The 25139-nt window shown below is 36.3% G+C and overlaps 1 protein-coding gene across 2 annotated transcripts in view; it reads right to left on the bottom strand.

Moving 5' to 3' along the window:
- Positions 1-140: 140 nt before the first annotated feature.
- The window catches only part of KBTBD3 (kelch repeat and BTB domain containing 3), a 50261-nt gene continuing 25262 nt past the window's right edge, over positions 141-25139 (bottom strand). The window contains exons 2-4 of one of the 2 annotated variants that reach the window (XM_060018026.1): positions 10182-10326; positions 6539-6783; positions 141-2394 (exon numbers count right to left, since the gene is read on the bottom strand). In XM_060018026.1, coding sequence (XP_059874009.1) covers positions 792-2394; positions 6539-6771 — 1836 coding nt within the window. In that variant the 5' untranslated portion in view covers positions 6772-6783; positions 10182-10326 and the 3' untranslated portion in view covers positions 141-791. The remainder of the gene's footprint in view (positions 2395-6538; positions 6784-10181; positions 10327-25139) is intronic. The other variant, XM_060018025.1, reaches the window with a different exon arrangement.

Below are 25139 nucleotides of genomic sequence, written 5' to 3'. Positions count from 1 at the left end.
CAAAAATGTTAATTTACTGAGCTTGAGCCAGAAAATAAGGTATAATACTGCTAAAAACTGAAACCAACTAACACTGAAAACTAATAGAATCAGCAAATTTTAAGACATTTCAGTAACTGCCAATGGCATTAGGGCAATACAGCACAGTACATTATGCTCTTAACGAAGAGTCGAATCATGAAAAGAGTTAAACCATGTTTAGTGTACAGTTTAGAAGGCTGGGGAAATACACTGCATTTCAGAAAATGTTCTGACTAAAAAATGGTGAAAGAAAAGAAAGGGCTTAAAAGCAGCTAACCAGTGATCAGAAAAAATAGGAATTCGACAACTCTTATACCTGTAGTAACAAGATAGGATTCTCGACTCTAATTTATTTTTCACTTCATATAATACAGTGTAAATAAATAATTTTTACCTAGAGAGATTTCTCCCATCTTAACTGTACAATTCTGTGAAGTTTGATTTGTTTTTAACTAGTGTTTCATGGATAAAGTACTTTAAAAATCAAAACATCAAAGCCTGAATTTTATTTACATATGAAAATAGTAATATTCTAGACTCTCCAAGATTAAATTAAATACAATATAATTTTTGGTAAAATTTATTTTGTATTTTAAGTTTCTGGGAACTGCTAATTCATATATGGTATACATTCATAGTAATTCTCTCATAGAAGGTGCATTTTATGGTATTAAGCTGTAAAGACGGTTTTACCAATAATTAAGGTTAATAAATTTACTGCAGGTTTCTAAAACTGCAATAGTTTTAGAATATCTAATCACACACTACTTTTAGAAATGATTAGAAAACCATGGGTCCCTGTATTTATTAAACTGAATCACCTGGCAGTAAAATTCAGTTAAGGCTCTTGGCATTGGTGAAACTTCTTCCCACTCAGACCTGCTGCTGTGGTAGACCTGCACTTCATCTGTGATTTCATCTGGTGCATAATCACCACCTAATATATAAATTTTATCTTCAATTCCAACTGCACCTGCGTTGAAGCCTGCACATTCAAAAGACCCTTCACCCTTCCAAACACAAGTATCTGGACAAAAACTATAAACCTTATAAGTGGAAAGGTCACATATATACAGTGTGCAGTTTACTGGGACAGCTTTAATTAGTGTTGCATGAAAAAACTGCCCAAACTCTGCTACTAGTTCAGACCACTGATCAGTTGTAGCATTGTATTTAAAAAAGCAATCAAGTGATGGGTTAAAAGCATCTGTAATCTCTACCTCTGATCCAAGAACATAAATTACATTTTGGCATGCACTTGCTTCAGGATAGTATATGCCCCTGGGTAATGGGCTAACAGATATCCATTCTTTGGAAAGAGGGTTGTAAGATTCAACATCTAAGAGACTTCTAATGTCCTGGGATCCTCTAGTCTTTCCACCTATGACAAATAATCTGTTGAGAGCCATAACTGATGTATGCATGGTTCTTGGTGTTTTCATAGTTGATACCAGGAAAAAATCATTTTTGACCGGACAGTAGCACCAGGTTTGATCAGTGGCATCATGATATGACTCTGCAATATGAAGCCGAACTGTTCTACAACACGGCCCTTTGCAACCGCCTGTCAAGAATATTTTCTCCCCATAACTAGACAGACTAGATCCTGGCAAATCAATCAGGTGTGATTGTGGCAGTATCTTCCATGAATCACTTTTAATATTATAGCAAAATGTATATTGATCTTCTCCATTTTCCTCAGTTTTGTGAACAAATATGTATTTTTCAGTTGTGGATGGTCGAGCATCAGGGAAAAGTCCACCAGAACCTTGCACACACTTAATTGCATCTATGATTATGTCAAAACAGTTTGTGCTTTTGAGTAAACACTCTTCATTGAGTAAACAATCTTGAAGTGTCTCCTCAGATAACTGATATAATCTTACTTTTTTAATCAAATAAGGCAGATGCTTTTGCCTTGATTCTAAGTTATGTTTAGTCCAACTAAGGACAACTTTCAGTACAGTTTCTTCTTCAGGAACATTTAATTCATCTGATTCCAGACATTTTTGCAGTACTCCAAAATTCATCTCTAAGAAATCACTGGATTTAAATAATAAAGAAAAGTGATGTTGTACAAAGTATAAAGCATGATCAAACAAACGGGCAGAACCATAGCTATCTGATATAGATAATAACTGTAAACAATTCACAAGATTAATACTTTTTATTAAAAAGTCACTGCAAGCTTTGGACAAGAAGGAAACTTGAAGAAATGATGACAACTGGAAGAACATTTCCACATTATCATCTGTTATCTTTGTTTTTCCAGTATAGGCATAATCAAGAAATGCTTTTACTGCTTTGGAGGACAAATTAGTAATGGTAACACTTCCACCATCTCTTTCTTTCATGTTTACTTCAAACATAGCCCTGCAAAAATGAAAAACACAGGAGAACAAATAAACAGGAATATTTTATTCCACGATAATTTTCAATATTACCTTAAAGAGGTTTCCTTTACTCTTAGGTTGATGTAAAATACATTTACAAAATATATTTTTAAAGCATCCTAATAAATTAATTTAATATCTATAATAGTTAGAGACCATATGATTTATCTGTAAAATATACGTATTACATAACTCCCATATTGCAAAATATACACATTATAGCTGACCCACAGCAATGGATCCAAAGGCTACAAAAAGATTCAAATTTTGCATCTGATTCGATGTTCTTATATATTATTCATAAAATTAGGGTAAAATCTCTCTAATGGCTGAATTTATTTACTTATGGGTTAATTTAGTATCAACTCTGCAGGTGATAACTAAAATTACTTAAAATATATAAAAGCTTCTGGGTTTAGGATTTAAAAGTCTTTTTCAAAATAATTTTCAATTTGGCAGCAGTGAAATATGTAAAAGATGGAATACAGTGAGATATCAGATGTTTCCAATGACTCTGTCTGTGTGGGGAAATCCACCAAATAAGATAAACTTGAATACATGTCTAAAAACACATTTCATACAGCACTTTAGGAAAAAGGGAATATGATTTTATGAAACTAAACAACAGTGTACCACACCAAACTAAAAAGGCTAAAAATAAGTTTTTTGTAGAAATAGCCACTGAGAGATGGAGACGGGTCTCCAGATCTGAATAATTAGACCAGCTTGAAAGTTCTTCATAATAAGTTCTAATTTATCCCCATCTGGTAAAGCTGACAGACTCTAAGGAAATAGGAAATTTTTTGGCTCAGTTTAAGCAAAAATATAAATTATTCGGAAATATTTAGGCAGGAGACTAAGATATATTTTACATTTGGCTTTGGTAAGATCAATATTGCTGTCCATCCTTATATTAATTTCATATCCAGAGTTATTCATTTTTACACTTTAAACAAACCCATTATGATGGTTTTCAGTAGAACTGCAAATAAAGATAAAGAGGAAAGAGCTACAACAAAGAACTAAAGACTGCCAGTTGAACATTCATTAAGACTAAAGATCATCTGATTTTGGTCCTGGTTTAATACTGGTTTGTATTTGTTCCAGTACTGTCCAGGACACCTTTGTGAGTAGTGCTCAGGCGCCCAAGTACTCTGGGGGAAAACCAAACTTCATTATTAAAGTCTACTATAGAGAGTAGCTAAAGTTACTACAGCACAAGTGTCCAACTGAAAAATATGAGGAGCCTTCCAAATACAGAATACTCCTTAGGAAAAGGATGCTAACGCCCCTTTCTACTAGGAGTATTCAATACTTTTTAACACAATAACGAATAAATAGAGTTACAAAAATTTATACATGTTACACATTATGCAGGATATTTCAATAATGTATATCAACTTAGAAACATTAACCTGTGGTTATAATTAGATTATTAAGATATCTATAGTCAGTTTAGGGTAATAATAAGAGCATGGCCTCTAGAACAGGACTGCCTGGGTGGGTATCTAGCCTATACCACTTATTAACTGTGTGACCTTGGGGAGGTTAACAACTTGATTGTGCTTCAAATTCTTCATCTGAAAATGGGGATACTAGTAGTACCTATTTCACTGAGCTGTGAGAGAAATAACTAAGTTAATTGATGCAAACTATTATTAATATCATTTTAAGAAAAAAAGTTTTCTAAAATTGTATGTATTTCTAATTTACCACCAACTTCCACATTTTCTTTGAGAAAACACAAGTAATATATTTCTATATTTCATCCTACTCATCTTTAAAGTATCCAGTTAACTTCTATCTCAAATTTACCATGTTATCATAAAGTGTTTACACAATACGTGTGATTCCTTTTGAATCTTGTCTCCAGTGACTTTACACTCAATCATAATTTTAATTTTCCAAAAATATTTTAAAGGGCATTTACCATGCACTATGTAATTTTCTATTTTAATTTTATATACCCCAATATTTCTGTGAGTTTATATCCCAATACTCCAGTGAGTTTGATCGTAACACAAAATTATGAATTAGTGGCCTTATCATACAAGAGTGTAAATAATGTAGACTTTCTATCTACATTTGTACATATTTTTATGTGAACTATATACTCATTTAGTAAAATACTATATATAATAAAGGATCTAGGTCATTATAAAACTGTCATTTGTTTTACTTCAAAACAGATGCGAATTTTGAAAAACATGTTGTTTTAACAATCATTTTTAAAAATTGAAAGTAGATCCCTAAAAAGCTAGGAGTAGGCTGAACAAAGTACTATGGACAAATATATGTGCAAATACATTTAATTAATAAATAACTTCAACATAAAGAGTAGAGGACTGCCAGTTCAAATGCTTATACGAATTTCTTACTTTGTTAACATGAAAACATTATGGAGAAATAAGACTGTGTGTTCATACCAAATTATTTCCATTTTTTGGCTAGGTTTGGAAATAATAATAATTGCAGCTAACATTAATTGAATGTAGTGGGCACTGACATAATCATTAATATACATTATTTTGGGCTTCCCTGGTGGCGCAGTGGTTGAGAGTCCGCCTGCCGATGCAGGGGACACGGGTTCGTGCCCCGCTCCGGGAGGATCCCACATGCCGCGGAGCGGTTAGGCCCGCGGGCCGTGGCCACTGGGCCTGCGCATCCGGAGCCTGTGCTCCGCAGCGGGAGAGGTCACAACAATGAGAAGCCCGCATACCGCAAAAAATATATATATACACAATATTTCATTCAACACTCATTATGAGTTAGGTCCTATTTTTATTATCTTAAATTTTTACAAATAAGGAAACTGAAGCCTGAAGAGGTTGTGTAACTTACCTAAGGTCATAAGCCTAGTAAGTGGTGGAGCTGGGATTTAGATTTAGGGCATGTGCATTAAGAGGCCAAGTACTTAACCATTATACTGTACAGCTTCCTCTGATGAAGAGGTGATATGAAAAATAAGGGAGCAAGAAAGTTACTTGGAAGAAAAAGTGGATTAGAAGAGAGGTGGGAAGAAACTAGCGGAACCTGAGAGTGGGAGAACATAAGAACAGTTAGGGCCCCAGTAGAGTCTGAAGAAGAATAACTTAGGATACATGAGAGAAGAAATGAAAAGAATACATGAAGACATATAGTCTAGTTAGGCAACAGGCTAGTAAAAGTTGTAGCCCCCCTTGTCCCCAGTAAACTGTGATGCAGCACTGAGCCACTGCTCCCAAATTCAAAGCAGGAAACCCTACAGAAACAGGTGTTTTGTTAAGAGATTTAACCCCTGCTTACTTAGAATAAAAATTGTTTCTAAAACTGAACATAATGCAAAATACTGCAATTAGGATTTGAGTTTATTGCAGTATGACTAGGAGGGCTGAAGGTCAAGATGTCAGCAAGAGAGGTTTGTCTGTCTGATGAATAGGCCTCACAGGTATTACCTTGATACAGTTACCACAGTACTAAGGTCATGACCCTTAATCACTGTTAAGAATCAGAAACCCACTGTCATCACAGTGGATTCTTACAGTGTCATGACTAGGATATTCCTTGTAGGACGATCTACATGGGGAACCAAATTATATTCAGAATTAGAATCAGAAAAAGTTGGGTGCTCTCCAGAAATGGTTCTGGAAGTACTTTTCCCTACTGTAGGACTATCTTGGCTAAAGTGAAGAGAAATTCTCTGCATTAGAGTCCCTCTCTCCTGGACAATCATGGGATATAATACATGACTGAAATGTATTTTCTTCTCAGACTCCTCATTTTCTTTGAACTTGGCTTCCATTTTTGCTCAATCTGTCCTTTCCTCTTTTCCCAAATTATACAGTGCAGGGATCCCCCAAACAAAACTGACCCCAGATCAAAACAATATTTTTCCAGAACAATTCAAGGGACTAATGTTCCACAGAACTTCCCAATCCTAGCCTGGGAAGACTTGAACTTTAAAAAAGGTACTCTTATATTTTCATATTCAAAAATCATTAGTTAATCTAGGTTCTAATTTTTTTTTTTTAAGTATTAAAGATTACTGTTTCATGTTCTGTGGGGGGAAATTGAGTACAGCCGTAAAAAATAACTTAATTAGTGGTATCATAAAATCTGAGGGATAAACAGACAAGGTAAAGTACCTGAAAAAGTCACTGCATGCTGCTAACACACAACGATGACATGGGATTATTTCATCTTTCACGATTATTTTGAAATCATAAAAGACATTTTGTTCTCGAAAATTCTGTAGTATACTTAAGATTTTCTGTCCATGATCTTCTGACACGAGGAAGTTGTTTTTCTTCTCAGATGGAATTCCATTACATGAGCCTTGTTGATTGAAATCATATGAATTATCCATAGCCACTTCCATCTGTTCTTAGAACTGGAATGAAAAAAACAAATCACTGATGTAACAGAGTCCTAATGAAATTTTCAGATCCAAAATTTGCCCTCTTAGTGTCAATCACAAAAAAATGCTCACTAAGAACAATCATAATAGTAAATCGTGTCCTAAACACTTGTTTTCCTGACATTTAGCAATAAATTCCTTTTAAATTTTTATAAATATTGAGCTCACTGGAATAAAAAGTACATTATTAAGGGATAAAGTTCAAGGCTATATAACTGTGTTAAATAGCACAATTTATAAGTTGTATAAATAACTTATATAGGATCTGAGTATATGACTAGTCTGTTATATGTAAGAGGTATTGCTTATATAGCAGGTATCATTTGAATATTTACCCAACACATCCCTCTCCCTCCCATCCATTTTCTTCTGGTAGCAAAGTAGAGATTAAAATGTTAATATTGAAGCATAGGTATATGTCTTCTGGGATTAGACTTTTAAAAGACAATTGATCGGGGCTTCCCTGGTGGCGCAGTGGTTGACAGTCTGCCTGCAGATGCAGGGGACGCGGGCTCGTGTCCCGGTCTGGGAAGATCCCACATGCCGTGGAGCGGCTAGGGCCGTGAGCCATGGCCGCTGAGCCTGCGCGTCCGGAGCCTGTGCTCTGCAACGGGAGAGGCCACAACAGTGAGAAGCCCGCATACCGCAAAAAAAAAAAAAAAAAAAAAGACAACTGATTGAAAAAGATCAGGGTATTAGATTGTATTAACTGGTTATGGCCTTTACTAAGGAAGTAAAAGGCAAACATTGGTCCAACTTGGCCTATCTGAAAGCAGGAAAGCCTTTTAAATATGAGGTCAAAAAGCCAAGATACTTGAAGGCCAGATAACTGTGACTTTCCCAAACTGCTAATTTAGTTCTAAGCATAAAAGTTTATACCACAAAAAGCAAGAAAGTAGAAAACAGAAAGAAAAGAAGATTGGGATCTAGGGGAGCCAGAAAAATAGGAAGCCTTGATTCCTTAGCATACTTCTGTTCTGGTTATTTATTGCCTTGCAAATCACCCCAAAACTGAATGGCTTAAGACAACAATTTATTATCTCTCATGGTTCTGCAGGTTTAGATGGAACTTCTTGCTTGTGAGTTTTCATTGAGTCAGGTGGCAGCTCTGGCTGAAGTCACCTGAAGGCCTGATTGGGTTAGAGGTCCAATACAGTTTCTTCATTCACATTTCCTTCAAATGGGATGGATGGCTAGAACAGATAGGGCTTTCTCTCCCTCTCTTGATATACTCTCTCCATGTGACTAGCTTAATACTTCCTCATAGCATGGCAGTCTCAGGGTAGTTGGACTTTTTACATGGTGGCTGTGTTCTCCCAGAGGAGGTGTTTCAAGCCCAGGTGGAAGCCAGATACTGGAGAAGTAGTCTGAATGGTCCTGCAGCATCAGTCAAAGCTTCATTCTAGGACTGAGACAATCTACCACTGTGTTGTCCAAAATAGTAACTGCGAATGAGATATCATCTCACACCAGTCAGAATGGCCATCATCAAAAAATCTAGAAACAATAAATGCTGGAGAGGGTGTGGAGAAAAGGGAACCCTCTTACACTGTTGGTGGGAATGTAAATTGATACAGCCACTGTGGAGAACAGTATGGAGGTTCCTTAAAAAACTACAAATAGAACTACCATATGACCCAGCAATCCCACTACTGGGCATATACCCTGAGAAAACCATAATTCAAAAAGAGTCATGTACCAAAATGTTCATTGCAGCTCTTTTTACAATAGCCCAGAGATGGAAACAACCTAAGTGTCCATCATCGGATGAATGGATAAAGAAGATGTGGCACATATATACAATGGAATATTACTCAGCCATAAAAAGAAACGAAATTGAGCTATTTGTAATGAGGTGGATAGACCTAGAGTCTGTCATACAGAGTGAAGTAAGTCAGAAAGAGAGAGAAAAATACCGTATGCTAACACATATATATGGTATTTAAGGAAAAAAATGTCATGAAAAACCTAGGGGTGAAACAGGAATAAAGACACAGACTTACTAGAGAATGGACTTGAGGCTATGGGGAGGGGGAAGGGTAAATGGTGACAAAGCGAGAGAGAGGCATGGACATATATACACTACCAAACGTAAGGTAGATAGCTAGTGGGAAGCAGCCGCATAGCACAGGGATATTGGCTCGGTGCTTTGTGACAGCCTGGAGGGGTGGGATAGGGAGGGTGGGAGGGAGGGAGACGCAAGCGGGAAGAGATATGGGAACATATATAAAAAAACAAAACAAAACAAAACAAAACAAAAAAACAAAATAGTAACTGTGAGCCATGTATACCTATTTACATTTAAATTACTTAAAATTAAATAAAAATTAGAAATTTAGTTCCTTGGTTGGTCTAGCCATATTTTAAGCGGTCAGTAGCCATATGTAATATGATGGTTACTTTTATGTGTCAACTTGCTGGGCCACAGGGTACCCAGACACTTGGCTAAACATTATTTCTAGGTGTGTCTGTGATGGTTTTTTTGGATGAGCTTAACATTTGAATCAGTAGACTGAGGAAAGCAGATTGTTTTCCTTAATGTGAGTGGGACTCATTGAATCCACTGAAGGCCTGAATAGAACAAAAGGCCCAGTAAGATAGAATTCTTTCTCTCTGCCACTGTCTTTGAGATGGAATATCAGACTTCTGCCTTTGGACTAAAATTTGGATTGCAACTTTATTATTGGCTTTCCTGGACCAGTTTTCCGACTGTGGATCTTAGGACTGCTTAGCTTCCATAATAACATAAGCCAACTCCACACAGTAAATCAATCTCCCTATCTATCTATCTGTCTATGTATCTATCTATCTATCTATCTATCTCTCCTTCCAATTGGCTCTGTTTCTCTGGAGAATGCTAATACATGTGGCTAATGGCTATTATATTGTATACCACAAACATAGAATATTTTCATTATCACAGAAAGTTACTGACTAGCTGATGTACTATATGAAGAATAATGTGCCTGTATAAGAGTGTGTGCATGCACACGCAGGGGCCATTAATAGGATGCAATTCACAGTAGTATTGGAAAAATAAGTTACCTGCAGTAATTTTGTGAGCAGTGTTCTGAGTAACTGTAAGCAAACAGACATATTAAGAATGAGAGTGGGTGTCGTGGAGGGAAAAAAGGTAATGAGAGGCTTGGGAGCATTTGTGAAGAAAAGTAAGGCAGAAAACAGTTGTATTAGAGTTCTTTAGAGAAACAGAACCAATGAACCAGTAGGCTATATATTTGGCTATAAGCCTATTTGTTATATATATAACTACTGGTATATGTGTGATGTGTGTGTGGTGTGTGTGTATGTATGTATATGTGTGCATATATAAATATATTATATATGTATATACATATAAATAATTGGCTCACAAAATTATGGAGGTCCCAAGATACGTGGCTGGCAAGTCAAAGACTCAGAACAACCAACGATGTAGTTTCAGTCTGAATCCAAAGGCCTGAGAACCAGGACAGCTGATGGTATAAGTTCTAGTCTGAAAGCTGGCAGGCTGGAGACCTAGGAAGAGATGATTTTTCAGTTCAAGTCCAAAGGCAGGAAATGATAATGTTCCAGCTCCAGCAGTCAGGTAGGTGAAGTTTCTTCTTACTCAGCCTTTTTGTTCTCTTCAGGTCTTCAATTGATTGGATAAGACCCACCCACATTAGAGTGGGCAATAATTTACTCAGTCTATCTACTCAAATGTTAATCTCATCCGGAAACAGCCTCACAGACACACCCAGAAAAATGTTTGACCAAATGTCTGGGCACCCTGTGGCCTAGTCATCACAACAGTGCAAATCTTACGTAAGAATGTTAATAACATCTGATCTAGGATGAAAAGAATATTCTAAGTTAGAGTGGGGTACAAAGATAATCATCACAACAGTGCAAATCTTTACTTAAGAATGTTGAGGGAATTCCCTGGTGCTCCAGTGGTTAGGACTCTGTACTTTCACTGCTGGGGCCTGGGTTTGATTCCTGGTAGGGGAACTAAGATCCTGCAAGATGTGTGGCACGGCCAAACAAAACAACAACAACAACAACAAAAGAATGTTGATAACATCTGACCTAGGATGAAAAGGAATATCCCAGTAATTCCTCACCTCACAAGGCATACTTCTTAAGTCACCTGTAAAACTGTTTATAAAATTACATGTTTTTCCTCCTTTTCTAATAACTATAAAATCATATATCTTCCCAGGGGTATGATGTAATATGAAACAGAAGAAGGAGTAGGGCTTTAGAAGAGGATAAGACTTGAGTTCCAATGCTGGCTCAGCAATATACTTGTGATACATTTGAGGCAAGTAACTTCTGATCTTTGATTCTCATTTTCTTCATTTGTAAAATAAGGATAAACTTTACCTATCTAGTTGTGTTATTGAGAAGATTAAAAATAATAAATAGTTTAGCATTTACTATGTGCTAAATAAATGAAAGTTAGTACTTATTTTCTATTAGAAAGTTAACATAAAAGCCAAAGAAATCATTTAAATGACATTAATCAAAATGTTTACATTTAAAAGGTGGTAGGGGGAGGGACAGCAGAAACAGTTCTCTAATAATTCCTAGGGCTTAAGAGGAAAGCTGAACATAAGAGCTATCATTGCAAAGTAGTTTTATATGGAGTATCAGGATCAATGAAAAGAAGAGACAACTGGTGGAGACTTGAGGCAGCCTCCTCTTTCTGACTCCATAATGATAGAAAGGAATACTTAAAGGGACTAGCCAGGGAGTATTTATACTACACAAGGGGTAGTATAACAGAGCAGGTAACCAGCGTGATATACACTAGATAGACATGAGTTAGTGCTGTGAAAAGGATCAAAGCATCTTCTCAACAACACAATGAGGCCAGGGTGTTACTCCTGGTCTATTTCTCAAGTCTAGCAATGGGCTACAGCATCAATAATCTGTAACAGCAATATAGGGTCTCTCCATGGCCTGCCTCAAAGAATCACAGAATTGGTTGAAAGACTCAGTCCTTATCACCTACACACCCATTGGAACTGCTCCGAATTCTCATCCATTTAAAGATATGTATTTAAATCCTTCTTTATTAGAGGAAGTTAGATACTGAAGATGGAAAAATAAATTTATCTCCTGGGTTTTTAAAAGTTCCCTCAAAGTTTAGGATTATAGGTGTTGACAAGGATTTTTGATCCACAGGGGACAATCTACAGCAGAAATTACTACCCTGACTTCTAAGCCGTCTAATCAGGGAGAGATGAAGGAAACGATTTGGGTAGATACTGAATACTTGTTTCATAATACTTTCATTCTGTATGTGATTGATTACGTATGTGTGTGTATACATAAAATTTTTTTCTACAACTTAATTTTAAAATACATTCTTATTGGACATTTAAGGGTACCTCTACTTTCCAATTCTTTAATGTGGTCATAATTACCACTGGAAACTACCAAAATTTAAGTAATATCATGTTGGTTTTCCCCCGCCATAACTCTATTATTTTTCTATTTCTCATCTAGATGAACGGCCACTACACTTCCCAAGCTAGACACTTGGAAGCCGTCTTTCACCAACCATATACATCCATTTTAAAACCACTTCTCTTCATCCCTACTGCTATTCTTTTAGTTTAAGCTCTCATCATTCTCACTTGAATTGCCCCAACAGCCTTAACACTGATCTTTCTTATTCTATAAACTTTTATTTAAAATCTTCTGGGTTTCAAACCTGTGCATACATTTGGGAATATAAAGATAAATGAGGCACAGAATCCCTGCTCTTACAGGTTTATAGGCTAGTGGGGAAAGAAATAAGTAAACTGTATAAGGGTCATAATAGAGATATGAGCAGTGTTATGGAAGCATAGAGGAAGGACAACATTCAGACTTGCTTTCAGGGGTGGAAAGGACAAAATAGAGAGGGGAGGAGGAGGATTGAGGAAGCCATCCTGATGAGTACAGTACTTGAGCTGTTAAAAAAAAAAAAAAGAAAAAAAAGGAAAATGGTTACCAAAGGTGAGAAAGACATTTCCAAGAGAAAAAATTAATTTATAAATGCAAAGGCATGGATAAGAGTTATTACGGCCCCTTTGGAGAAATACAAAGTTGAGGACAGGGGATAGGGTAAAAAAAGCTTAAGTAGTAAATAGGGAATGGCTCATGCAAAGTCTTACATACCATGCAAGGGGGCTTGGGTTTCATTCTATAGGTAATGAGGAATATTTAGAAAACTTTTAAGGAGTGGCATTATACCACTGGATTTACAGTTTAGAAATATCATTCTGCTAAGAATATAGCAGTGAGTAACAAAGATGTGGCTCCTATCCTCATGGAGCTTACTATCTAATGGGACAGATATGCATGTTCACTGGCACTGGTAATGAGAATATCAACTTTAAAAAATCCAAACACTTTTTCTTAATGAAAAACAAATTTAATTTTGTTAAGCCACTGAGATGTAGCTATTACAACAAATAGGATTATCTTAATTGATGAATATTAATTTTAATCCCAGCAACTCAATAAACACATTTATTAATCTAAATATTTATCTGTTGATTCTCTCGTGTTTTCTGCATAAAAATTACATATTTGTAAATACTAAGGTTGCTTTTCTTTCCTATTTTTTACCAATTTTATTTCTTTTTTTGTACTACAGTAGTAGCTAAGACCTCCTGTACAACGTTGAATAAAAGCAACATGGTTTGCAATACGTTTAAATATCACTGTATGTGTATATATAATTTATACCTAATTATTTATACCAAGTTATAATACATACATAAATAATTTGGACCTTGGATTAAGTCAGTTACTGAGGCTCATAGTTCACAGATAAGAAGTGAAACCAACGATAAATGTACATTGTAATTTTTATTTCTATAACTAGTAATGTAAATAAAATGGCTTTATTTGAAATTTTCAAGTATCAACTAATACATCAGCATTACACACAGGTATTCACTTTTGTAAAGTGGTTAAAAGTTAAAGCCCTCCATGTTTACTCTATGTAGAATGGTCAAGCAGAGAAGCTGAAATGTCCTATTTTGTCAATTTGGCTTGAGTGAATTTCTACATGGAGACTTTACTTAATCAACGATTATAAGCACAATCAAAGAGAAAGGGCGTGTTAGTTTCTGCTTTATAACAAAGTGAATCAGTTGGAACAGTTCTCAGACCTTTCTGAGATGCTCTTCCCAGGTTATAATCCTCAAATTTGGCTCAAATAAAATTTTGCATTTCTTTCTTAAAAAAAAAAAAAAGAGAGAAAGGGAAAATATATGAAAGGGGAAGAGGGATCTGATCCACAAGATAACTAAAGCCATTGAAATTAATAAAAATCAATCAAGGAAAGTAAGTAGAATTAGCAGAGAAGAGGGCCAAGGATGGAACACCAAGGATAACTAATCTTAAGGGATAGACAATTTAAGTTGAAGAATTATTTATGCAGCATCTGCTACATACCAGGTGATGGTCTACACAAACTGAAAATATAATGGAAAATACATCTGTAGTAGATACAGGTGAAAAAGTTTTACAGCTGAGAAAAAACTCACAAAGAACAGGAAGAGAAATGCAAGAAAATTAGGAAAGATGGTGGAAGCCAAAGGAAGAGAATTTCAAGAATGAAGCAGTTCCCATATTATCAAAAGCTGAGAGAGATTAGGTAAGGTAAGGACTGAAGTCACCGATGATTTGAGGGTGGGGTGGGGAGAGGCCAGATTACAGTGGTTTTAAGAGGGAATAATGAACAAATTTGTATAAATTTTTCTTTTAAGTTCAGTGAGGTTGGGACTAGAGGTGCAATTCTAAGAAATATTGTTTTGCTTTAGATGGGAGAAATTTGAGCATGTTAATACACTGACAAAAAAGGGGAGATATGGAGGGAAATTTTTGATAATGATTACAACAATCTAAATTAAGCACTTACATCCCTATCAAAGCGAATCATTTTGGACCTTTAAAGCAACAAATCAGAGAACAATACTATATGGCAAAACTTTCATTTCTGTTAACAGGTAAACACTGATAAGCAAATGAATGGTTAGAGACTCAATTTTCATAGTTTATCTGTGATATAACAAACCTGAAAATATTAGAATTTATAAGTAATTTATACAGCGATTTCATTCAATGCTCATAATCCTTTAAGATTAGTATTAATAATGACTTTTTCAAAATGGGAAATTGAGGCTGAGATCAAACAATAAGGTGTAAGACACAAAACTAACAGAAACATGCTTGTTTCACTCAAAGTCCATGCTCTTTTCAATACTATTCTGACCCTGGATTTTAATATCAAATGAAAGCTCAGAAAGTAATTTTAGTGCTCAAAAGATCCAACCATAAATGTACTGGTCAAAACCTACCATGACAATTTAAGATCATTCTGAATAAGAAAGACATATATGACAAAAATAAGAGCTAACATTTATAGAGCCAGTACCATGTGTTAGGTACTGGGCCATGGGTCTCACACAGCATTTAATTTAATTCTTATAAATATTACTCCTATAAAAAATGAGACCTCTGCTTTAGTAAAGTAGAGTAGACATACTTTTCCCTGTATCTCCTGCTAAGCACAACTAAAAACCCTGGACATATATAAAAATATATCTCACAAACATACAGAGCCTGTGAGAAGTGGAGAGAAACAGGCAGGCTGGCTAGTGAACTTCAGACCCAAGGAACAAGACAGTGATGAGTTCCTTGGGTTTTATTTTTGCCTAATATATCATAGATAGTGAAGAAGCTGACAACACTGAACACCAATGGGCACACACATAAAGAGATCCAAGAAAAACATGATCTCTTTAGGCAAAGGACCAGGAAAAAGAGCAACCTAGCAAGACAAAAGTTTTGACAAACACCACAAAAAAACTGGGGCTCTATACCACCAATGTCAGCAAAAGTGGAATGGAGAGCCAAGAATTCCACCCTTGCCAGACTGTAATGAGGTGCCTCAGCTCTCCTCCTCCCATTCCCCCAAAGGAATACTGTTGGTGAAGGCTGAGTGGGGAGTCAGGACATTAATCATTTCTGGGTGGTAACAAGTGGCCACCAACAACCCTCCCAATCAGTGGCAATCATGTGGCATGTGGGGAGCCTGACCTTCTACCCCCACCTGGCAGTAACATGGCATTCCACCCCCTCCTGGCTGGAGTAGAGTCAGAGGCCAAGTAAAGAATCAGGACTTCCACTACCGATTAGCAGCAACAAGGCCATCCCCAATGATGTCACTGGAGACCACGTGAGGAGCAATAACAAGGTGCCTCTTGTTATCAGCGGATAATCTGAGGCTGAGATTGGTATCAGAGGATGCAGAGAGGGGAGCCTAAACTTCTAATTCTGTCCAGCAGTAGAAAGGAGCCCTTCCTCTCCTAGGTATCAACAGAGGTATAGTGGAAAGTCTGGACTTCCTTCTCAACCTGGCAGCAATGAGGTGGTAACCTAAACCGAAAAGAGCAGTGTTAAAAAAAATCCCCACTAAAATGCAAGATTTAAATAAGATCTAGAGTCTTATATAATACTCAATAGAGCTAAGAACCAGGAATATATCAAATTAAATAAGAAAAAACAATCAACAGGCATCAACAGTGAGATGACACTGATGTCAGAATTATGTGCCAAGAATTTTAAGCAGCCATCACAGAAAAACCTCAGTGAGCAATTACAAAGTATATATTATATACATGCACATATATATATTATATACAGTTGTCCCTTGGTAACCACAGGGGATCGGTTCCAGGACACTCCTCCCCATCCAATACCAAACCCCTCAGATGCTTAACTCCCTTATATTAAATGGCTGGCATAGTACGCTCAGTCCTCTGAATGTGCAGATGTGGAACCTACAGATATGGAGGGCTGAATGTATACATGTACATATGTAAGTGATGTAATCCTAGAACAATCTCTAAAGCATCTATACAAAGAGATACACCCAGAATCATTATAACAGAATGAAAACGGAAAATGGAATCCTAAAAAAGGTTCAAGTAACCCAAAGGAGGCAGAAAAAAGAAAAAAGAGAAATTAAAAACAGAATAAACATGGCTTCCCTGGTGTCGCAGTGGTTGAGAGTCCACCTGCCAATGCAGGGGACACGGGTTCGTGCCCCGGTCTGGGAAGATCCCACATGCCACGGAGCGGCTGGGCCCATGAGCCATGGCCGCTGAGCCTGTGAGTCTGGAGCCTGTGCTCTGCAACAGGAGAGGCCACAGCAGTGAGAGGCCCGCATACCGCAAAAAAAACCCCAAAAAACAAAAAACCAGAAGAAACAGAAAACAAACAACCAAAAAGCAAACTTCAGTACTAACATATTCAATAACTGTACTAAATGTAAATGGTACACACACACACACACACACACACACACACACACACACATACATACACACGTACCAATTAAAAGACAGAGATCAGCAGAATAGATTAAAAAAAAAAATAACACCAACTTTATACTTCTTAAAAGTAACTCACTTCAAACAGAATGATATAAGTAGGTTGGAAGTCAAAAGATAAAGATATACTATATAAGCATGAATTAAAAGAAAACAGGTGTGGCTATATTAATATCAGGTAAAGTAGACATCAACAAAGAAAAGTATCAGGGACAAAGAGATATATCACATAATGTCAATCCAGCAAGAAGACATAGCAAACCTAAATGTGTACATATCAAACAAAAGAGGTGCAGTAATGGGAAGCAAAAACTGATAGACCTGAAAAGAAAAACAGACAAATGCATTTATTATAGCTATAATGCTAGAGACCTGAATGTCCTCTCTAAAATTAATAGAACAAGAACACAATAAATCAGCAATGATACACAAGAACTCAATAACACCAGCGACCAACAGAATCTAATCAACAGAATACACATGATTTTCAAGTGCCTATGAAACATATAGCAAAAGTGACCATATCCTGACCTACCCTTAAATGATTTAAAAGAATTGAAGGCACACAGATTATGTTATGTGGCCACAATGAAATGAGACTAGAAATCAATTAAGAGAAAGGTTAACACTAAAATCTGAGGGGGCAGAGTCAAGATAGCAAAATAGGAGGACACAGAGTTCACATCTCCTTACAACTAGGGCACCTACCAGGCACTTGTGAGGGGCCACGGACACCGAAGGGGATGGGAAGAACCCCCAAGTAACCAGGTAGGACGTGGCGTGGGGGAGAAGAAATGGAGGCAGGATGGGATGGATGCCCCTGTGGGGCGGCTGGGGGAGGGGTTCCCACACCTAGAGTGGCCCACCCACAGTGAGGAGAGCAACGGGGATGCAGAGAGACCCTTGGGAGATTGGAGGATCAGAAAGGAACAAAGCCAGTGTTTCCCCCGCCCACCTGGGCCATACGGAGCCGGCTGAGGTCTTGGGCCTGATCCTCTGCACTCCAAGGCCACCACTGGGTGTGCAGAGCCCAAACCCTGCCCCTGCACTCTAATCCACGCTCTGAGGCCCCCTCCAGCCATGTTGTCCTTTCCGGCTGTGCAGGTCCTGAGCCTAGGGGCCCGCCCCCACCTTAAACCCCCACCACCACCTAAGGTCCTTGACCCAAGCCAAGGCTTTTTCCAGCCCCTTTTTCTTTTCTTCATTTTTTTCTTTTTTTTTTTTAAACGTTGTGGTTCTGTTTACCTTGTGGTGGTATCATTTATATTTTTATTTTTTCTATTAAGTCTTTCATTTTTCTAATTTTATTTTATCTTTTACTCTTTGTGATTGTTCTGTTCCTTTTGGTTTCTTCCCTGCCTCTTTTTTTTTTTTTCCTGTTTTGGTTCTGTTTTACCTTGTTGTTGTTGTTTCACTTATATTTCTAGTTTTTCCAATATATTTTTTATTTTTCACTTTATTTTTTATTCTTCGATATCATACTTTTTTTTTCTTCTTTTTTTTGCCACGCCACACGGCTTGCAGAATCTTGTTTCCCAGGCTGAGGGTCGGGCCTGAGCTGCTGAGGTGGGGATAACAAGTCCAAACCGCTGGACTAACAGAGAACCTCAGACACCAAGAAATATTAATCAGAGTGAGATCTCCCGGAGATCCTCACTTCGGCACCAAGACCTCACTCTACCCAACTGCCTGCAAACTCCAGTGCTGGACACCTCAGGCCAAACAACCAGTAAGACAGTAACAAAGCCCCACACATTAAAAAAAATGAGTTGACAAAAAAATGTGTTACAGATGAAGGACCAAAGTAAAAACCTACAACACCAAATAAATGAAGAGAAAATAGGCAACCTACCTGAAAAGAAATTCAGAGTAATGATACTAATAAAGATGATACAAAATCTCAGAAATAGAATGAAGGCATGGATTGAGAAAATACAAGAAATGTTTAAAAAAGACCTAGAAGAACTAAAGAACATAAAACTGTGATGAACAACACAATAACTGAAGCAAAAAAATACACTAGAAGGAATCAACAGCAGAATGAGAAAGAAGAACAAATAATGAGCTGGAAGATAGAATGGTGGAAATAACTGCTGAGGAGCAGAATAAAGAAAAAAGAATGAAAAGAATTGAGGACAGTGTCAGAGACCTCTGGGACAACATTAAACACACAACATTCGAATTATAGGGGTTCCAGAAGAAAAAGAGAAAGAATCTGAGAAAATATGTGAAGAGATTATAGTTGAAAACTACCCTAACATGGGAAAGGAAATAGCCACCAAAGTGCAGAAACTGCAGAGAGTCCCATACAAGATAAACCCTAGGAGAAACCACCAAGACATATATTAATCAAACTAACAAAAATTAAACACAAAGAAAAAATATTAAAAGTAGCAAGGGAAAAGCAACAAATAACGTAAAAGGGAATCCCCATAAAGTTATCAGCTGTTTTTTCAGCAGAAACTCTGCAGGCCAGAAGGGAGGGTCAGGATATTTTTAAAGTAATAAAAGAGAAAAACCTACAACAAAGATTACTCTAACCATCAAGGATCTCATTTGGATTTGATGGAGAAATCGAAAGCTTTAGGGATAAGCAAAAGCTAAGAGAATTGAGCACCACCAAATCAGCATTACAACAAATGCTAAAAGAACTTCTCTAGGCAGGAAACACAAGAGAAAAAGAAGAAAAGGACCTACAAAAACAAACCCAAAACAATAAAGAGAAAGGTAATAGGAACATATATATCTATAATTACCTTGAATGAAAATGGATTAAATGCTCCAACCAAAAGACATAGACTGGCTGAATGGATACAAAAATAAGACTTGTATATATGCTGTCTATAAGAGATCCACTTCAGACCTAGGGACACATACAGATGGAAAGTGAGGGGATGGAAAAAAGGTATTCCATGCAAATGGAAACCAAAAGAAAGCTAAAGGAGCAATACTCATATAGACAAAATAGGCTTAAAAGTAAAGAATGTTCCAAGAGAAAAGAAAGGACACTATGTAATGATCAAGGGATCAATCCAAGAAGAAGACGGAATAATTATAAATGTTTATGCACCCAACATAGGAGCACCTCAATACCTAAGGCAAATACTAACAGCCAAAAAAGGGGAAAATGACAGTAACGCAATAACAGTGGGAGACCTCAACACTCCACTTACACCAATGGACAGATCATCCAGACAGAAAATAAGGAAACACAAGCTTTAAATGACACAATAGACCAGATAGATTTAATTGATACTTATAGGACATTCCAGGTGAAAGCAACAGAATACACTTTCTTCTGAAGTGCACACAGAACATTTTCCAGGATAGATCACATCCTGGGTCACAAATCAAGCTTTGGAAAATTTAAGAAAATTGAAATCGTATCAAGCATCTTTTCTGACACCAATACTATGAGATTAGAAATCAATTATAGGAAAACAACTGTAAAAAACACAAACTCATGGAGGCTAAACACTGCACTGATAAATAACCAAGAGATCACTGAAGAAATCAAAGAAGAAATAAAAGAATACCTAGAAACAAATGATAATGAAAGCACAATGAACCAAAACCTATGCGATGCAGCAAAAGCAGTTCTAAGAGGGAAGTTTATAGCAATTCAATCTCACCTCAAGAAACAAGAAAAATCTCAAATAAACAATCTAACCTTACACGTAAAGCAACTAGAGAAAGAAGAAGAAAGAAAACCCAAAGTTAGCAGAAGGAAAGAAATCATAAAGATGAGAGTAGAAATAAAAGAAATAGAAATGAAAAAAATAACAGCAAAGATCAATAAAACTAAAAGTTGGTGCATTGAGAAGGTAAACAAAATTGATAAACCGTTAACCAGACTCATCAAGAAAAAAAGAGAGAGGACTCAAATCAATAAAATTGCAAAAGGAGAAGTTACAACTGACACCACAGAAATACAAAGGATGATACGAGACTACTATAAGCAACTATAGGCCAATAAAATGGACAACCTGGAAGAAATGGACAAATTCTTGGAAAAGTACAACTTTCCAAGACTGAACCAGGAAGAAATAGAAAATATGACCAGACCAATCACAACTAATGAAACTGAAACTGTGATTAAAAGTCTTCTAACAAACAAAAGTCCAGGACCAGATGGCTTCACAGGCGAATTCTACCAAATATTTAGAGAACAGCTAACACCAATCCTTCTCAAACTCTTCCAAAAGACTGCAGAGTGAGGAACACTCTCAAACTCGTTCTACAAGGCCATCATCACCCTAATACCAAAACCAAAGATATCACACACACAGAAAAATTACAGGCCAATATCACTGATAAACATAGATGCAAAAATCCTGAACAAATAAATACTAGCAAACAGAATTCAACAGCACATTAAAAGGATCATACACCAGGATCAAGTGGGATTTATCCCAGGGATGCAAGGATTCTTCAATATACACATATCAATCAATGTGATACACCATATTAACAAACTGAAGAATAAAAACCATATGATCATTTTGATAGATGCAGAAAAAGCTTTTGACAAAATTCTACACCCATTTATGATAAAAAAATTTCCAGAAAGTGGGCATAGAGGGAACCTACCTCAACATAATAAAAGCCAAATATGACAAACCCACAGTCAACATCATTCTCAATGGTGAAAAACTGAAAGCATTTCTTCTAAGATCAGGAACAAGACAAGGTTGCCCACTTTTGCCACACTTATTCAACATAGTTTTGGAAGTCCTAGCCATGGCAATCGGAGAAAAAAAAGAAATAAAAGAAAGCAAAATTGGGAAAGAAGTAAAACTGTCACTGTTTGCAGATGACATGATACTATACATAGGAAATCCTAAAGATGCCACCAGAAAACTACTAGAACTCATAAATGAATTTGGTAAAGTTGCAGGATACAAAATTAATGTACAGAAACCTCTTGCATTCCTATATACTAACAACAAAAGATCAGAAAGAGAAATTAAAGAAACAATCCCATTTACCACTGCAACAAAAATAATAAAATACCTAGGAATAAACCTACCTAAAGAGACAAAAGACCTGCACTCAAAAAACTATAAAACACTGATGAAAGCAATCAAAGATGACAAAAACAGATGGAGAGATACACCATGTTCTTGGATTGGAAGAATCAATATTGTGAAAATGACTATACTACCCAAAGCAATCTACAGATTCAATGCAATCCCTATCAATTACCAATGGTATTTTTCACAGAATTAGAGCAAAAAATTTTACAATTTGTATGGAAACACAAATGACTCTGAACAGCCAAAGCAATCTCGAGAAAGAAAAGTGGAGCTGGAGGACTTCAGACTATATTAAAAGCTACAGTAATCAAGACAGTATGGCACTGGCACAAAAACAGAAATATGCATCAAAGGTATAGGATAGAAATCCCAGAGATGAACCCACGCACCTATGGTCACCTAATCTATGACAAAGGAGGCAAGAATATACAATGGAGAAAGACAATCTGTTCAATAAGTGGTGCTGGGGAAACTGTACAGCTACATGTAAAAGAATGAAATTAGAACACTCCCTAACACCATACACAAAAATAAACTCAAAATGTATTAAAGACTTAAAAGTAAGACCAGACACTATAAAACTCTTAGAGGAAAACATAGGAAAAACACTCTTTGACACAAATCACAGCAAGATCTTTTCTGACCCACCTCCTGGAGTAATGAAAATAATAACAAAAATAAACAAATGGGACCTAATGGAACTTAAAAGCTTTCGCACAGTAAAGGAAGCCATCAACAAAATGAAAAGACAACCCTCAGAATGTCAGAAAATATTTGCAAAGGAAGCAACGGACAAAGGATCAATCTCCAAAATATACAAACAGCTCAATAACAGAATAACAAACAACCCAATCAATAAATGAGAGGAAGACCTAAATAGACATTTTTCCAAAGAAGACATACAGATGGCCAACAAACACCTGAAAAGTTGCTCCACATCACTAATTATTAGAGAAATGCAGAACAAAACTACAATGAAGTATCACCTCAGACCAGTCAGAATGGCCATCATCAAAAATCTACAAACAATAAATGCTGGAGAGGATATGGAGAAAAGGGAACCCTTTTGCACTGCTGGTGGGAATGAAAATTGATACAGTCACTGTGGAGAACAGTATGGAGGTTCCTCAGAAAACTAAAACTAGAACTACCATATGACCCAGCAATCCCACTACTGGGCATATAACCTGAGAAAACCATAATTCAAAAAGATACAAGTACCCCAATGGTCACTGCAGCTGTATTTACAATAGCCAGTATGTGGAAACAACCTAAATGTTAATCGACAGATGAATGGATAAAGAAGATGTGGTACATATATATGTAATGGAATATTACTCAGCCATAAAAAGGAACGAAATTGGGCCATTTGTAGAGACGTGGATGGACCCAGAGTCTGTCATACAGAGTGAAGTAAGTCAGAGTAAAACAAGTATCGTATATTAACGCATATATATATGGAATCTAGAAAAATGGTACACACGAACCTATTTGTAAGGCAGGAATAGAGATGCAGACGTAGAGAATGGAAATGTGGACGGGGGAGAAGGGGAGGGTGGGATGAACTGGGAGATTAGGTGTGACATAAAAACATTACAATGTGAAAAATAGATAGCTGGTGGGAACCTGCTGCATAGTACAGGGAGCTCATCCTAGTGCTCTGTGATGACCTAGACAGGTGGGACTGGGGAATGGGGAGGGGGTCCAAGAGGAAGGGGATATATTTATACACACAGCTGATTCACTTTATTGTACAGCAGAAATTAACACAACATTGTAAAGCAATTATACTCTAACCAAAAAAAATTTAAATAAATAAAAATTAAAATCTCCACGCACCTGGAAATGAAGTAACACATTTGTTAACAATTCATGAGGCAAGGAGAAAGTCTCAAGGGAAATTTTTTAAAAATACATTGAATTGAATGAAAACGAAAACACAACCTACTTAAATGTGTGGGATGTAGCTAAAACAATGCTGAGAGAAAACTTTATCTCAGGAAATGATTACATTATGCAAGTATAAAGGTCTCAAATCAATCACCTAAGCTCCTGCCTCAAGAAAACTAAAAGAAGAGCAAAATAAACTCAATGTAGTCAAGAGAGAGAAAATGATACATAGCAAATTATCTATGAAATTAAAATTTTAAAATGCAGAGAAAATCAATGAAACAAAGAGCTTATTCTTTGAAAAGTTCAATAAAGTAGACAAACCTCTAGCAAGGCTGACAAAGAAAGAATAAAAGAGAGAAAACACAAATTATTAATATCAGGAGTGAAACAAGAGAATTACTACAGACCTTGAAAACATCAAAAGGATAAAGGAATACTATAAACAACTCTATACATAACAATTTGATAGTTCAGATGAAATAGACTAATTCCACAAAAAACACATTACCACAACTCACTCAAGATAAAATATAAAATTTGAATAGTCATGTTACTATTAAATAAATTAAATTTACCAAATGTTTAAAGTATGAATATCAATCTATACAATTTCATCCACAATATAAAACAGGAGGGAATACTTCCCAACTAATTTTATTAAGTGAGTTTTACTGTAGCACCCCAAAGACACTACTACAAAAATAAAAAAGACAAATATGATGTAAAAATTATTTCAAAAATTATCAAAAATAGTTCAGCAATAAATAAAAGAAATTATATACTACAACCATATCCAGGGATGTAAGAGTAGTTCAATATTCAAATATCAATATAAACCACCATGAAGGATGCTATGAAAGAAAAAATCATATGATCACATAAACACAGAAAAAGCATTTAAAAATCCAACACGTATTAACAAGAAAAACTCTCAGCCAACAATGAATAGAGAAGAGCTTCCTCAACTTGATAAGGAACATCTACAATAAAACCTATTGCTAACACTACACTAAATGGTAAG

Source organism: Delphinus delphis, chromosome 8, assembly GCF_949987515.2.
Source record: "Delphinus delphis chromosome 8, mDelDel1.2, whole genome shotgun sequence".
In the NCBI taxonomy this organism is placed as follows: domain Eukaryota; kingdom Metazoa; phylum Chordata; class Mammalia; order Artiodactyla; family Delphinidae; genus Delphinus; species Delphinus delphis.
Note: the sequence above shows the minus strand (reverse complement) of the source record. Positions and strands in the feature narration are given on the sequence as shown.